General features: G+C 44.9%; 2 protein-coding genes across 2 annotated transcripts in view; one reads left to right on the top strand and one right to left on the bottom strand.

The window, feature by feature from the left end:
- Positions 1 to 16,015, bottom strand: part of LOC109472205 (zinc finger protein 318-like) — a 28,289-nt gene extending 12,274 nt beyond the window's left edge. Inside the window, 10 exon segments of the mRNA XM_019771804.1 lie at positions 7,560 to 8,358; positions 8,775 to 8,893; positions 9,190 to 9,292; positions 9,812 to 9,988; positions 10,365 to 10,562; positions 10,829 to 10,993; positions 11,322 to 13,497; positions 13,886 to 14,148; positions 15,100 to 15,231; positions 15,234 to 16,015. Coding sequence (XP_019627363.1) covers positions 7,560 to 8,358; positions 8,775 to 8,893; positions 9,190 to 9,292; positions 9,812 to 9,988; positions 10,365 to 10,562; positions 10,829 to 10,993; positions 11,322 to 13,497; positions 13,886 to 14,148; positions 15,100 to 15,231; positions 15,234 to 15,890 — 4,789 coding nt within the window. The 5' untranslated portion in view covers positions 15,891 to 16,015.
- LOC109472161 (multidrug resistance-associated protein 7-like) overlaps positions 15,960 to 17,087 on the top strand; it is a 15,395-nt gene continuing 14,267 nt past the window's right edge. The window contains exons 1-2 of the mRNA XM_019771735.1: positions 15,960 to 16,057; positions 16,394 to 16,580. Coding sequence (XP_019627294.1) covers positions 16,485 to 16,580 — 96 coding nt within the window. The 5' untranslated portion in view covers positions 15,960 to 16,057; positions 16,394 to 16,484. The remainder of the gene's footprint in view (positions 16,058 to 16,393; positions 16,581 to 17,087) is intronic.

Below are 17,087 nucleotides of genomic sequence, written 5' to 3'. Positions count from 1 at the left end.
TGCAGGCTGAATAAATAGTAGAAATTGACCTAAAAGGAATGTAACTAACCAGGGGAGTTAGCCGGCCATAGAGGGTCCAATTTTCTAGCCTGGTTACCAAACCTGTTATAGCTCCTGAGCCCTACATCCTCTCCTCTCCCGATTTGCGGAGAGGATGTAGGACTCGGCAGTGATAGGTTTGGTAACTAGGCTACCAATTTTCTTGCACGTGACTTTGTTTTACCAGCCTCCACTGTGGCCAGCGTCGGTCCTATACCTACTATACAGGTACATTGTACTTAGAGTAAGAGACATTATGTTTTTTTCCTGACAGCTCATCTTTCCAGCCGACCTTTCTGATAGTCCCGCACCGTTCTACACGGGTCCGCTGGCTTAGGGGTGTTACTCCCCAGTCCCACTATAGAGCAAATGTCTTTTTCTCACACACACACGCGGCCTATCTTTTCAGTCGGCCTTTCTGATTATTGCCGACCTGTTGAGCCAATACCACCTAAAATTCCCCGGCGTGCACTAATTGACCGGGGCGGTGCCAACAACGTAGAGATGCCTGGAAGCTCCCGATGGGACGGTTACTTGGCTACGTCCTAGTGCCTGTTTTATATTACATGTTTGGGACCCCGTAATGATCCATTAAGTCAAGGCTTATAGAACAGTATAAAAGCTGAATGCAGTAGAAAAAACCTTCTTCTGGACATTCATATTCCAATAAATCATCACATTATCTAAACAGCATCCAGTTTAATTCTGCACTTCCAGTTTAATTCCGGAATGATTCCCATACCTCAGCAACCTTACATCTAGATGGGCTAATATCGTAAACTATGAGTAAAATGATGTAGGAAATGTATATGTAGCGGCCATCGAGGTCTCATTGGAGATTGACCCAATTTGCAGAATTCTTCCCAGAATTCTGGCTCCAGTTCCCAGAATTCTGCAGAATTGATTGGGTTAATACCTAAGAGGTCCTTGATGGCTGCCACGTATTCCTTACATCATTTGTACCTATAGTTTACGATATTAGCCCATCTAGATGTAAGGTTGCTGAGGTATGGGAATCAGTCCGGAATTAAACTGGAAGTCCAGAATTAAACTGGAGACTGTTGCTAGTATATTTTCCTATTCTGGTGTAATATAAAGAGATCTATTGGTTGATTATGGCATCCCTGACAGGCCCCTTTCCACGTGTCAGAAGGCGATCACTGATCGACCTAAATTGGATTTGGGTGATGTGTTCATTTCACAATTGGAATATGATTCAAGATGTAAACGTGTTATCTAAAAGACAACAAAACGTAAGAATCTGTTCTTTATCTATGAAATTCGTTGAGGGATCTGTCCGATCTTTAGTCTCCAGTGGAAAAGGTCTGTTAACAATATTGGGTACTGGTCTGAGCTAAGTCCAGCGGTCGTTTGGGACAGGGAATACTGCTAGCCTGGATGCCAGACTCAAAGCACACTCGGCCAGTGTGCAAGTTTTCCAGTGTGCAGATAATTTTGGGCCCAGAGTGCTAGAATCTATGGGTCTGGAATCCAGGATACTAGCCTAGCACCTGATGACCAAACCTATTTTTAGCTGTCGAGCGTCTTTCGTCCTCTCCGCAAGGCTAAATATAGGATTGGTCAACAGGATACCTTTATTTACCCCCAACAGTTTCACACTGTTACAACCCCGAAAAAATCAGTCACAGTCTGAATGAAATATTCAACTCACCTCTTTTTATATTTTACCAACGGTGTTCTGTTAGGTAGAAAGGCTGCCAGGTCGTCATGTATCTTGTAGACTGACTCCATCTTTTTCTTCGTCATCAATGGTGTAAAGTGGAAAGTTTATTTGTGGAAACGGATTCATTGTTTAAAACAAGGTGCGGGCAGTGACTCGATAGGATTGAAGAGCACTACAACTACAGTTGTATATTCAGGATGCTTGTCCAGATGAACTGTTTTGAAAACAACGCCATCCCTCATTGCACATGAATTAATTGTTTCCTCTGGTGAAAATTTATCGACAGAGCGTTCGGTACGAGTAGAAATGGCTCCAATTCCTCAGTTGTCTGAGTTGATAGATAGGCCACACCGATTTAATTTTATGGATGACATCCTCTGAAGACCCCCAAACTAGTGCGCGCGGGCGAAAAAAAGAAAAATCCAGCCAAAAATAAAAATGCTACTAAACCACAGGAATACAAAGCTGGTATTTTGAATTTGGCGCATTACATAGCGACGTATACGAAAGGCCGACACATGCTGGATTTTTGCGGAATTTATGAATCGGCACTGCACGTATGTACTGAGTTCTTGAGTCTTGGGGCTTCGGTAGCCTGGCTGCCGTCCACCAGAGTTATCACCACAATGGACTACCCAGGCCTAAAGCCAGTCCAGAGCCTCGGAAGACGTGATCATCTTTTTTTTTTTTTGAGATCGGGCGAAAATCAATGCGCGCGCGGATGTCATCCATAAAATTAAATCGGTGTGGCCATACGTAAGATCAATAGCGACTTGGATCTTATTCTAAAACGATCACTCATCAGCCAAGCACCCGATACTATTTGTTTTTATCTGTTCCTAATACATTAGATGGGATATTTCTTTCGCCCGATCGCGAGTGCCATCTTCCGTAGTCTCCGCTGACCCCATTTGTATTATTTGTACTCGATTCATTGGGAATGAAATAAATCATTATAAGGGTCAACACAGGCAGAACTAGTATAGTAATGGCTGACCCAGAAAAAGTACCGACGTAATGAGATCTTCTTGTAAGATCTTAAGATCTGCTTGTCATTAGGGAGCTGGCGGAAACTACGGAGGATGGCACACAGGATGATATTCCTTTTTATCTATTCCTATAACCTCAGATAGGAAGTGGAGTCCGTGCATCATGTGGCGGGAGGAAAGGAATATCTTGATTCTGAAAACACCTGCAGTGGTATGACGTTTCTGGAGTGTCGCAATGTAATCTCTAGATCTACCCCGGATGTGCAATACTGTAGCACAGAGCCATCCTCCCGAGGCAGGGTCGGCGGCGCGGTACTCTATACCTTACAACCAATAGAATATTGCGCCGCCGACCCTGCCGCGGGAGGATGGAACAGAGCTGAAGCCATTACTCTACTTAACGAAAGATTCTGAATGTGGTTGTTTTCTTTTCTCAAACGTAACGTGTCGATCTCGTGCAGTCCATCACTCGATATTCGTCACATGAGCTTCTTGAAGAACCAATCGTGTCTGTGTATCGGTCTCCTCTACGGGACGGATTACTCGATCAATGCGTCTTACTGGTGTCATCATTAGAATGTGTAAGATTTTACTCTGAAAGCAGATCTTTGGATTGAAATCGTGAGCCTTCTGCTGCCCCGTTTCTCCCCTTTCAGAATTGATGCAAAGTCAGGCATGTCAGGAATATATGGCTACCAGAAAACCGCGATTTTGCTTCCGAAGATCTGTTTTGAGATTGCTCAGGGTGTGGGCACGGGTATCACACACCATCACCGACTACACGATGTCTTCCACTTTTGGTTGGGATGGTGCGGTAAATCTCCAAGCAGATCTTTTGGTAGCCAAAGCAATGTCCAATAGGCCAGATACCGTTTTGATACCGAAAGGTCTGCTTCACACTAGCGTTATGTACGACTCACTACGCTACTTACATGCCTTGTACAACACACACAAGATGACATGAACGACTCAGTCTTTCCTGCAGACATTTTATTAGCATTATTCATATTCAATTTAATGCTTCTGTATAAAATCTACAAATCGACATCACACCAACGCAAAACCTCTCACATTGCAGTTTGAAGTTTCATCTATGTAGATATGTGCAGCACGTTGGTGTCTCACCTGTTCCAGACAGCACTCACGTCTTGACGTCGTTAACGATCTCAATGCAGTCACGTATATAAAAGACAGCGTCAGCAGCAATACTGAGCGGCTTGTTGCAAGGCATGTAAGTTTTATTCGTCCTCTTTGGTGATGTTACGCTGACTTGCTTAGTTGCTAAAATATACCCATACCCCAAGGAATGGTCTTGGTACATGGTAGAATGGCCGGACCTGTGAAAATAAACACAGCAACATCCCTCACACCAGGCGTGTCTCATACATCTCTGCGTGCACTAGTCCGCTGGTCAAAACAAACTACACTGTATCACGCGATGTGTACCAGTGCCGTTCTGGACCGAAACAGACTGGAAGGAATTAGTTATAAAGACCAAGATTTTTGTTTAACAAATTTGGCCGGATCATTCTACTAAAATCACATTTCTAGACACATGTTTCACGGTTAAAATTGTTGGAACTTGGAAACCTCAAAATAAGTTTTAACATCACCTCAAGCGATGAACATGCCTCGTCAATACATCTGAACTGTTCTTCCATTACCTTGTACTCGTACTGCAGAATCCGGACTGTGTACTGATCAATCGGAAAACCTTGTGATGATTCTCGACGGGTATGTGCGTAGACGACCCAATAACCTGTCCCACTTCCCACAAGTAGTTGTACAAAAGCCAACCGCGACGTCATAAAAGCATCTGAAGGGATCACGAAAATGAAATACAATCGATCGACTTTGTGAACACCGCAGCTCCTACCGACGACTCCAACAAAATGTCAGCTCACTTGTCCTATTAGGCTTAGTAACGCTTTCATTTGAAGATTGAAAAAATAATCCCTATTTACCGAAAAATAAATATTTAGATTATACTTGCGCTTATCATTATCAGATTTCTTAGGTTTCAAAATTCAGACATCTTTGAAAATCTGATATTACAACGGACACAATCATTAAACTTGTGATCCTAAAAACTTGCTCTATTTGGGATACATTAGTTATTACAAAAGAGAGGAGAAAGGACTGGATATCTTTTAACTCAAAGGGTAAAAAGCTATACCATTTGGACCAAAAGTCGCCTTTCCTTATGAGAAGTAACGTTATCAAACGGATTATATGGCAAAATAAAAAGCAGAAAACCGCTCCCTACATGCTCACAACTTTCCAAGTACATTTGCTCAAGCCTACCACTTAGTGGTTTTCTACAGTTGGTACCAATTACTGACTTCAGCAGTCCGACATTACAGACATTATGGTTGGAATGACGTTAACAATGACGTCTATGCAAATGCCAGGTCAAAACAAGAAGCTCAGGATCAAAGCTACCGCCAGAATGGTCTCCTGAAACCTACACATTTGCCAAGTGTATGTATTGGACACTGATGTAAAATTACCCATTTCCTGAGAACATATTTGACCAAAGAAAAGGTTCTTGGCCCTTTAACTTCCATTACATAAGAGGGTTATGTTAACTGATTATAATACCTGTAGACGTGTGTAACATACATGTTAAACACGTCCATGTTACTGTTAAATCAGTCTTTTTGCATAATTCACAAATCAAAAGATCAATGTCCTTGTCAAATTATCTGTACTCTGAGATAAAATGCATTCATCAGCATTAATTTGTAAACATTTTAATGCAAAAACAACAAGACAGAACACATGCTGCATACAAATGGACATTTTCAGCTGGATTCTCACTCATGTCTCTTCATCACCTCCACATGCTGCTCCTTGTTCTTCAAATGTGGTTCCTTCACTTGATGCTTGCTGCCTCTTGCACTACCATACTCAACTGACAACACTTAGCATACACAACTTTATATATACATCAACTACCAAGTTCAATACAATTTTCTCAGTGTCAGTTGCGATCCGTGACTCGAACAAAAAAGGAATAACATTGAATAAAAGTATGCTAAAATGAAGATGAATGACAACTAGGAAATATCTTATTAGCAACTTGAAGGAAGTAAGTTGAGAGAATTTCTTTACCTTGTCAAGCAGGCTAAAACTGAATGTGCTACAAAGAATCACAAAATGTACTGTACTGTTTGACAACAAGTAATCTGACTTCCTAATTACAGCAATCACAAGGTAACAGAATCTTCACTTGCAGGCAGGATGTACAACTATCACAGATACTCACAAATTCACAACATCATCCGATGTCCCTAACAAAGATGTAAAGCATATACTGTACAAAGCGACCCGATGATCAACCGTAAGCAATGGTATATTGTAGTAAGTACAAAGCATTTGACACAGTATCTTCTGCCAGTTTTTCCAAGTTCACAATTCCAAACTAAACATCACCAAAACGTCAGCTTCATTTGTAGTCACAGGAGTCCGATAAAGAAAACTTTGCTCTGAGACGCCAGCTTTTGTGAGTCTGGTCTATCTGTCTTGACTGATTGCTGGCCCTAGTCAGCGATGTCGTCAAGTATCTCATAGTCACTCCCCATCTCCATGGATACTCCACTTCCATCACTGCCTGCATCTGAAACGACACTCGGGGTTAGATGATTGCCACAGACCATATTTCAAACATGAGGTGTACCATGCAGGCAGCTAACAGTATTCATTTTGTTGTTGATTGAAATTGTTGTTCATGTCAAAAAATATCAAGCAACCAATGGGTTACTGGCCACCAACATTTTGTAGAAGCTTAAAAAACTACAGTCAACAGTTACAAAAAAAGACAACAAAAATAACAACAACATCAAAGAAAATAACGGACAATCCCTACTGGTCAGCTGAAACTTATCTTTCAGAGGTGGGTATCTCAAAACACCCCACTCTAGACGAGGTAGGAGAGGTGACAAAGGTCAAAGATACAAACTCTTTAAGGAAAGCCAGGGATATCCCAAGTCTACATGTTCCAGTAGTTTGGTGGCTCAAGAGTTAATGTCAGATTCAATAAAAAAAAAAGAAACAAAGCACCCACATACAAATGACTTACGTATACCTGTACAATTCCAGAAACTGGCTTACTCCTACCACAGAGCTAGGGTTCACATAGTCTGGGGGTATCCCTGGCCCTGTTATACCTGACTGCCATGACAGATAGACCTTGCCCATGTTACCAGTAGATCTATCACAGAAGATGACCCACCTTAGGGCAAAAGGACAAGTGGCCAAGGGCAGTGAACCTGGCTAACTACCTGATAGGTGAAAAATGGATGGTGGATTGTCTGTACCTTTCTTCCTCTGCTTACATCTAAGCTAGTCCCTTCAGCTGGCTGGCCCTGCAGTGGATTGATGTGGGAACCGTCAGTTACTGTGACCTTCACTGTTCTTGTAGCCGAGTACATGTTTGCATAAATAGGCTTGGTTTGTTTTCCTTTTAATTTATGACTGAAAATTGACTGAGGAGCAACCCATTGGTTTAAGAGAAAGGCCTCTTAACTTGCTTGTATTGAGAGTCCAGGGTGTTCTTTGGGAGTTACATTTATCAATTACGAGCAAGCAAAACTTTCCCTCTTACATGAAATATACATAAAATAGTTGATCACTCCTCACCAACCTGGTACTTACTCCCACAAGAGTAGAAGACCAAACTACAACTGAATACATCACCACCTTAGCAAATACATGTATAGCATGTCTCTGGGGAGAGTTATTAAATGGCACCTGACGGAATACTAGTATGCAAACAAGTATAGAAAGTGAAAAAGTAAAATTATATTGACATTAATACTTACCATCATTTTTTGCCTTTTTTAGACGGGGAGGCAAGTCTTCTGTTCCCGGGACGGGTGGCTCGGGTGAACTTCTGTCCTTTGAGCCCGAGGCACCCTGGGCTCCAAACGCCTTCTTTATCTCCTCCTGACTGGGAAGCTTCTGCGGCTCTGACTTGCCCCTCTGGTTTGATACGGGGAGGACCGACCTCTCGGAATGTCTGTCCGGTTTCTCTGGCTTGGCTTTGCGGAGCGGCAGGCTGGTGGTTAGGGTGGGAATGGGCCTGGCCTGCACTGGAGGAGCCTTGGGAATCTTCCGTGTCATCATGACGGAAGGCTTACCTGTTCCACCGGGACTCGTCTTTCCGTCCTCGGGTGTTGGCGTGTTCCTCCCAGTGGGGGTGGAGGTTCCCTTCCCATTCTGGCCACCTTGCCCGCTGCCAGGCCTCCACGTAAATTTACCAAAGCCTGACGTTTGGGGTTTACCCTCGCCTTTGTCTCCTGCTAGAGTCAACTTGATGCCTTTGCCTGCACCTGATGGTGTGCTTGGCGTGGAGGGTGCATGGGGCTTTGTGGACGCATCAGCATCAAGTTCTTGTACCTTTTCTTCCTTCTTCTTTTCCTTCTCAATCAGCTTTCTCTTCTTCTCGTCGAGAACTTTTTCCTGTTGTTCCAGTCTCTTGCGTTTCTTTTCCTGCTCCTCGTGCCTGCGTTCTTGCAGCTCTGCCCTCTCCTTGTGGCGCTTCTCTTCCTCCTTGCGGCGGTTGATTTCCTCGATGACGGCCATCCCTGCGGCTTTGTCCAGGTTCCGGCGTCGCTCGTAGAATGGATTTGCATCCAAGTGTTTCTAGATGAAGAGAGAGACGATCAGAGCTGCATGGGGAACTGCATTTTTCAAAACCTTTCACCTTTTGAAATGTTTTACATGTATAGAGCTAGTTTACAGGGAAGTAATGTTTGACAAAGGTAAAATTTTCAAACAAACGCTGCTGGTCATAACTCATCCCTAAGTTTATTCTGGACAAGTTAGACAAGTTAAACATCACACGAAGAGAAAGTTTTTTAAAAGTTAAAATTCTTTTCCACACCTATTTCTATAGCCCTTGGGCCACACAGGGCCAGTACCATAGGGCCTAGTCTGCTGAACCCCCAACCTCCCAAATACAAGACAAAAACTCTACCCCTAAGGCCTCAGCACTGCTTCTTACAAAGAGAGGGTGACACAAATTCACAGGCTACATCATATGACACTGAAGTTTCCACCTTGTAGCTGAGACGGTGCTTGTCAGTTTTGATGTGGTCTTCAGCACAGATCTGGTCCCCAGAGAACTCCTCACACAGCTGGCAGTAGAAACCCATCACAGGCAACATGAACTCAGGACCTGGCGAGAACAAACCAGACATGTGTTACACACCAACAGCAGCTGGTTAAAAATCAATGAAATTTGAATTCAAGAAATGTTCATATGCCATTAGTAGGTATAATCTAAAGCCATCAACTAATCTCAAAACGATTCACAGTAAGTATTGTGAATAAAACGTTGTAATGTGCATTCTTACTCATTTTTGATTCATCACTATAAATTGAAAGACTGACACATGCTAAAATGGAAACTGCAGGATTAGTTTGAAACCTGCATCAGAGCAGCAAAGACTATATAAATATATAGTGTCCTACCTTGCACTGGCACCACTTGGAAATTCATATTAGGCCGCGCCTTCCGCTCCCGCTCAGTCCTGAGAGACTCTGGCATCCACGGGCGGTCATACGGATCAATGTGCTACAGACAACAGTAAAGTCACTCTTCTAGCCTTGAACACAAACCACATACCATGTCCACAAGAGAACACAGTAATCACAGTACATTCATTTTTTTTCATCCCTGGGAAACAAAGTGTATAAGCATTAGAGTAAATTAACAATTCAACTGCTTTCTACATGGTGCTAAAGTTGCCATTTGAATCATCTACATGTATCTGCTACATGAAACAACACACTAGACTTTATTTCTGACCTACCGGTACTGTAGTTATGACTATACCATCCCTGAACTCATCTTCTATTAAAACAAACTTTGATAAAAAGAGCCATACATTTTACCACACTAAAACTAAACAATGAATTGTTCTTGCTTTCATAACTTTGGTATTTCAAAGATAAACGTTCAATGCCTTGGAAAGTATGCTAATAGTATCGCTGATTTTTTTTAGCAATGGATGACGTTACATGCACAGACATCATAATGACAGGAAAATGTCTTCCAAACTGACAAGATACAGAGCTGATGTAGGACTAGGACCTGTAGATGCTTGCGGCTGTGGGTGTGGTTGAGAAACTCCAGCAGGTTGGTGAAGATCTGGTTGCAGGGTTTGCACCAGTGGTTCCCAGGATCAAAGAAATCATAGACCGTGTTGTCTACTGGTTCTGTCTTCACTGCTGCTGGGGGCTCTGGCTTCTTCACCGGGGATGACTGTTCCTATGGAGTGTAATGTACAATATAACTGTAGGAAACCCATGTTTACAACAAAGACAGTAAACATGGAAAAAGACATCCATATTTCAGCAGCAGGAACATACTCAGCATACTTAGCAATGATTACAAACATAGCAATAATTAAAAGACTTGAATATAAATCTATTCTGAATACACTTTTCTGACAGTTTGCTTGGTGAACCACATCCATTACATTCAAATACAGCTCAGCACAGCAAACAGCTAACACTGCTGCATACCTTGCAAATCTCTGCATCAGAGGTTACAGTACTGCATTTGTTACAGGTCACCTGATTGTACAGGTTAGCACAGTACCTTCAGCACTGCAAATTTCGAATTCTTGGAACCTCCCACTTACGGCTGATGCCACCTTAGCTGTCTTGTCCTCCGACGAGCCTGTCTCCAGCCCTGGGATGCTGACTGCAGCGACTTCCTCAGCCTGTTTCCGCAGCTCGGAGATCTGTTTGGCGATGTCCTCCTGCAGCTTGCTGTTCTCCACCAGCAGTGGGTCCTTGTGGCCGTCTTTCTGTCTGCGTTTCTTACGCAGAAGCTCGCCCTAACAAGATATACACATTACAGCTCAAACATGTTCAGGCGTGTTGGGGCTTAATCAACAAAAGCAGCTCACATAGTATCAATAGTACAATGGTCTGGATGCTATGCTAACATTTACCAATTAGCGCTCAACATCCACATGGAAACTCTTGATTTCTTCACACAAAATCATTGCAAAAACCTTACAAGAACCGGATACAGACTTTTGGTGAGCAAGTTAGAAGGAACGAGAGCCATAGTGAAACTGTTTCTCCATATCCTTTTCACCTGTTGCTTGCGCAGCCTCTCCAGCTCCTCTTCAAGGAACTCAATCCTCTTCTTGATCCTGTCTTTCCTCTCCTTCAGCTGGGTCTGGCGGGCCTTCTCCTGACGCTGCTTCTCAAGGAAACTCTCCTGCTTCTCGGCAAGCTCCTTGTCTTTCCGTGCCTGCTCCTGTTTGATAGAAAATAGCTCAGTACTATCAAATGGTATTCCCTCGGATTCTAACAACAGATTATAACTAATATAAGTGAAATATATGACTAATTCCATGTTTGTGTAAAAGGGATGACTCAGAAAATCATTTCCATCTTTGCTATCAGTCTTGGTTTCATAACTATCCTGGAAAAACAAAAACTAAGCTTGTTGAAATACATGTAATACTAATAGCAATGAACAGCTTTTCTGCATCAGGTTCTTTGAGTGAAGTTAGACACCGACTGCCAGCTTAATAGGCATCTTTCCTGATTAAGAAAAAAACTCATAAAACTGGTACACATACCTGTTTCAGAGCTTCCTCTTCCTTTTGCCGTTGTTGCGCAGAGCGTGGAGGAATGACGATCCTGTTGGACTTTGGTTTTTGCTCGCTCTCCTCTGTCTTAACCTCAGTTTTCTGATCATCTTTCTTGTCTTGGATAGGGATGGATCTCAGATTGGCCCGAGGGTCTGGCTGAGTCACTGGAGGTGGTGGGCCTGCTAGGTGGGGTGGGCCCCCTTGTATTAGTGGCCCTCTAGGAGGCATTGGGCCACCGTGGGGTGGAGGGCCTCCTTGTTGCAGGGGCCAGGGTTGGGGCGGGGGAGGCCCACGTGGGTCATACCCTCCGTACGGACCATACCCTTGTTGTGGAGGAGGATAGTTAGGGTATCCCGACGTAGGTGCTCCATGGTACGGGGGCTGGTTGGGTGGATGTCCATAGGGAGGCTGATTGGGTGGATGTCCATAAGGAGGAGCATTGCTAACTGGGGGAGGGAAGGGTGGGTGAGAAGTCGTTGATGACGTATAGTGGCTGCTGCTGGGTGCAGATGCAAGGGCCAACAGGTCATCAACAGCTGACGACCTCTTGTACATCCCGGACCCGACGTACCGGCTGTCTCTCCTGTCGTAGTCCTTCTCCGTGGAGTACCTCCTGTCCCGGTCCGGGCTGTAGGACCTGTCTCTCCGGTCCCTCCCCCTGCTGGTCTCGCGGCGGTCCCGGTCCCTCCCGTAGCTTGACTCCCGCCTGTCCCTGCCGTGGCTGGACTCCCTCCTGTAGCGGCTGGGCGACAGGCTGCCGCTGCGGCTCCTGCTCCGCCTTCTGTACTGGGACTGCTGCTCCCTGTCGTCCTCAGGCCGGCTGGCCCCAACCTGCTGGCCTCCTCTCTGCGACTTCTCAAAGTCAAACCCAATGGACTGGAGGATGTTTCTCAGCTTGTCGTTGCTGAGATCTGCAGCGCTGGCAACACTTGGAGGAGGAATGTCCATTGGTTGTTGTTGTGGCGCCTGCATGGAGGCAACAGTCTGGATGGGAGGTGCGGTGGACGTGGGAGTTGGGACGTACGGTTCTGGCTCAGGCTCCTTCTTCTTCTCTTCATCCCCATACAGAAACAGCTCCTCATCCTCTATTGTGTCGATGAGTGGAAGTTTCTCCTCCCTTTTTTCAGACCCAAATAAGTTGCCTGAGTTGAGGCCACCCAGCCTGGAGAAGAAGTCCCCTCCTGAACTTGGGGAATCGAACAAACCTGGGATGCCTCCACCCTCACTTTTGGGTGGTTGTCCATACCCATCTCCTGGGCCAAAGCTGTCTGAACTGGACTGAGGTGGAGGTTCAGAACGGTTTTTCAATATCGACTTTTTAGGCTTTGCCTGTGGAGGTGGGGGCTGTGCTTGTCCGGTCTGTTCGTAGGCATTCATGCCAGGGATACCCAGCTTTGCTGAGGAAGCACCAAAAGCAGGCATGTCGGAGCTTTGTGAGGCAGGTGGTCGCTGGTATGGTGCTGGCTCTGACCTGGGCATCGGTTGTTGTCTTTGGTCGTAAGTGCTAGCTGGCAGCTGTTCCATCTGAGCTGGTGGAGGTTGGTTGGGGTTGGGAGCAGTGTCTGCTTGGAACCCTGGAATCAACTCTTGCAGTGCACGTAGAGCACTCCCTTCGCCCATGCGGATTGCTTCAGCCATCTCTTCCCTTTTCTGTTTGCCAACAATGATGCCATACTTCTGTAGTTCTTCCTCTGCCCTTCTGGCTGCCTCCCGAGCCTTGTCCAACTCTGGGTAGTGGGATTCTTCTTGCCTGCCCCACTGAGTTGGAGCTGGTAGAAACATTTTTTGTTGCTCCTCCTTTCTCTCCAAGGAATGCCCTCGCCCGCTCTCCCTGTTGTCATCCTGGTATTTTTCTTCCTTGTATCTGTCTCTCTCATACTTGTCCTTCTCATAGTACTTGTCTCTCTGTGATGGCTTGTCCCCCCTTTTCTCGTCCCTGTAGTCCCTCTTCCCCCGAGAGGAGCTACCGCCCTCTTTCCTGTGTGAATAGCGATCGTCGCGGTCTTGGTATGACTCGCGCCTGGGTGAACGAGAGTCAGACCGCGATCTGGATCGCCCGTCCCCTGGTCGGTCGTAGAACGCATCCTGCCTGCTGTAGATCTCGTCGTCTTCTCGTCTGTAGTAGCCTCCTTTCTCGTACCGATCCTGCTCCCTGCTGCTGGGCCTGACAAAAACCAAACTAATGTCAAGAATAATACTTTCTGGAGATGTTACTTTTTACTGATGTAGGTAAATTGTGCAAAAGATCTATGTATAAACTGTCCTTGACAAAGCTTGGTACTTGTATCATACTTTGCAAAAAGGCTTGCAAATCATAAGTGACAAGATGGAGATGGAGTGTAAAAAATTAAGTGGACAATTTTAAGAAAGTTACACACATCAATGTACAATGCTAGAAGTACAACATGTATCTTCCCACCGATGTCAGAGTTAGTATTGCATCACAGGATCATATGCACAAAGGCACACCACACAGTCCTTACAGAATACAAAACAGAACTGTTATGCAGTGAACAGCAGGTTCATTACAGAAGGCGTCCCATCACCATTACCTGTCATATTGATCTTCATACCGAGGATCACTATGATACGGACGAGGGGAAAAATCGTGCGGAGGCGTGCGATCCATGTCGGGGGGATTGTGGTCAGGCGTGAGGTCGTCCGGCGGAGGGCCCAGCCGAGCCTCCAGGGGCTTCTTGGCTGCCTGTTCCCTCCAGTAGCGGTCATTGCCGACAGTGATGCGCAGGCCCTCCTCAAGAGGGGACCTGGACCTGCGAGTGCTGCCGCCAGTGAACATATCATAGTCTCCACTATCCTGCAGGAGTAAAGTGATCCAGAGTGGATGTTAGGAGAACTGTTGTATCAAGCTGGCAAAGTACTCTGTATCATTTATGTTTTGAGTATTTGTTGCTCTGTAGAGTATCATGGCAATGCTATTTCTATCAATGCTTTTTCTATAATATTCTTGTATAATGGAATTTGATCTTTGAAAACTTTATTGCTGTAATCAATGTTTTGAAGACTTTCAGTTAACTACGACAGTGAGTGCTTGGTGGAATAAGGCACAAAATCTAAAAACAATAGCGTCACACTTTAACTTCTTCTTGACCTGCTTATTATCATATCTTAGTTATCACGTGTAGCCTAACACAAGTTCTTTTCTGCCAACAGATTTGTCTCTTGCAAGCTGGGGTCCTGGGATGAAGGGTCCCTGTGCAGCCCTCAGCCATGCATGCTAAGCCACACTACTTCTAGCCAGCTAGCTTGGATGGCCGAGCACTCCACAGGAACATGCTGACACAGCAACTTCTGTTCCAACCATGGAGTCGATAGTCTCTAAAGGTCTTAACTATATACATACCGGTAATGTGATGAGCAAAAATGCGAGATAGAGCCAGCGTCAAATTAACAATACAGTAAAAAGTAGAGTAATGGCAAACATGCTACAAACGTACATCATCAACCTGTTTTAACTTAAGTCTTGTGTATCTTCTGCTGAAATGTTTGTATATACGGTATATACCAATGTAAATATATGTATATGTAAATATGAAACTACAAAAATGTATTTGTAGCTATGGGTGAAGGTTAGAAGTCAGATCCTTACTTCTTAAAGTTCAAGAGGATTTTACTACCTTGATACCTGTACATTGTGTGAATATGCGTAACTATAAGCTAGCCTGAAACTTTGTGAAAGCCAACTTTCTTTTATCAATTCAAACAAGATCATTGAAGTTGCAAACTGTAAGGATAAGGAATAGCCTACCCTCTTCTCTGGACCAAGCCTATCCATCACAGACTTTCCACCTTCTCCTGTACTTGGCCGCTCCTCGTGTTTTCTTGTTCTGGAGTCTCTGTTGCTGCCATCCCTCCCCTTCTCCCTCCCCTTCTCCTCCCCTTGTAATCATCATATTCCCTCCCCTTTGAGTCCCTCCTGTCCCCATGGGAGTCACCCTTGGACCTATCTTTCTCCCTACCGCGTGAGGAGGAGGGATCTCTTGACTCTTTATAGTCGTCTCTACCAGACTCTTTCCTCTTTTGTGATGATTTGGCAGCCTCTTTACTACTGTGAGATTCTTTATGCGGCTTTCCCTCGCGTTGGGAACCGCCTTTCTCTTCTTTAGCGCGGCTGGCGCTCGAGTGAGAGCTACCCCGCGACCCTCGCTCCTCCCTGTCTGGCTTGTCGCCCTTCCCGTGCGAGGAGCGATCGCGGTCTCTTTCCTTGGCGTCTCGTGGGGCTTTGTCATGCTTGTCGCCCCGGTCGCTGCTACCGCGGCGTTCTTTGCCCCTGTCGCGGCCGTCCCGACTGCTGCCTTTGTCGCGGCTTTGCAGCTCGATCCAGTCGGGACTGTCCTCCCGATCGTCGTCCCGACTCGGCAGGGGCTTGACTTTGATTTCCAGTTCTTCGTCGCGCGACCGCTTCTGAGGAGGGGGTTTGGTTGGGAGCGCCGTGGGCGCCAGCTTGGGGAAGAACCCCCCACGGCCTCTCCCGCGCCCTCTACCTCTACCCGCACCTCTACCCCGACCGCCTCCGCGCGGAGCTCCGCGCCAACTCATTTTCAAGGTTATATGTCAAAAGTTTAGCATAAAATTTCAGGGCCAAATATCAACAAAGTAGACAAATCTGACCGGAAAGTTTTCGTTCATCAAACCTGTCCGTCCAAAATGGCTACCCCTTCTTCTCCACATGAATGGACTAGTCGAAAGAGACGCGAGCTAAGGGGGTAACTAATTTACATCATGTACATAAAAACAAGATAAAGCTAAATTATAGCCCTATTACTTATGAATTAAGTTGAAAACAGTATAAAATAGTCCATAAGTAGAATTTTTCCTTTTCAATACGGAATTTGATACTGATTTTATTTCTTTTGCAATTTCCATTAATTAACTTTTTACCTATTTAGTATAATGCGATCTCCCCTAGTGGGAGCCGGGGCAGCGCACGCGCAGCTCGTGCTAGACACGTTTTGGGGTCCCTCTTGTCAACAGTACTGGCAACAAGGATGTTATAACTCTTCAGTTCTGATCAATGAATGAAATGTGCCTTTCATCTCAAGGAGACATCAAGGACGCCCTTCATCGGACGCGCAGTCACCCGTGACGAGAGCAGCAGTTGATTGAAGCTCCTTGATTGTGAAGGGCGCGATCATGACAGGTGTAACGTTAGGACAGTTCTGTGGAACACCGGCGAATGACACCATCCCACTCTGGTCGGAGGGACATCTGGGACACTGTTTCCAACAGGTGTGTGATGTCTTACTCAAGGTCCTACTCTGTTAAATACCTTCCTTGAATGCATCCGACAAAAGTTTTTATCATCTCAAATCAATCAATAATCCAAGGGCATCAGGAACTGATTAAAGTCAAAGTCATCTTCAAGTTACCCACCACGTGATACAGTTCTTGAACTAGAAAGGCCAATATTTGCTTTGGAGCAAATACAGCGATGGGTTCACCACATTTTACGACATGGCAGGGAAAGAATGGGAAACACAAGGGAAAACAATGATTTACATTGATATAACTATAATATGAAGTAAAATACAACTAAAACAACAGTTGGATAGCTATTCCCTACTTTATTGGTTAGGATTTTTAATTGCATAATGCAAACTGTTGATTTTCAAAATAAAAAAAAAACGTCCATGCCCGGCATTCCAATGCTGGAGCAGGAAAGCTTGAAATACCTACCAAAACACTTGAATACAGACATACTGTCAGTATGGAAATGCTTCTGTGCAGGTGTTAATC

Source organism: Branchiostoma belcheri, unplaced genomic scaffold, assembly GCF_001625305.1.
Source record: "Branchiostoma belcheri isolate BF01 breed outbred unplaced genomic scaffold, Haploidv18h27 scaffold27, whole genome shotgun sequence".
NCBI classification, from domain to species: Eukaryota; Metazoa; Chordata; class Leptocardii; order Amphioxiformes; family Branchiostomatidae; genus Branchiostoma; species Branchiostoma belcheri.
This window is presented reverse-complemented; position numbering and strand designations above follow the sequence as displayed.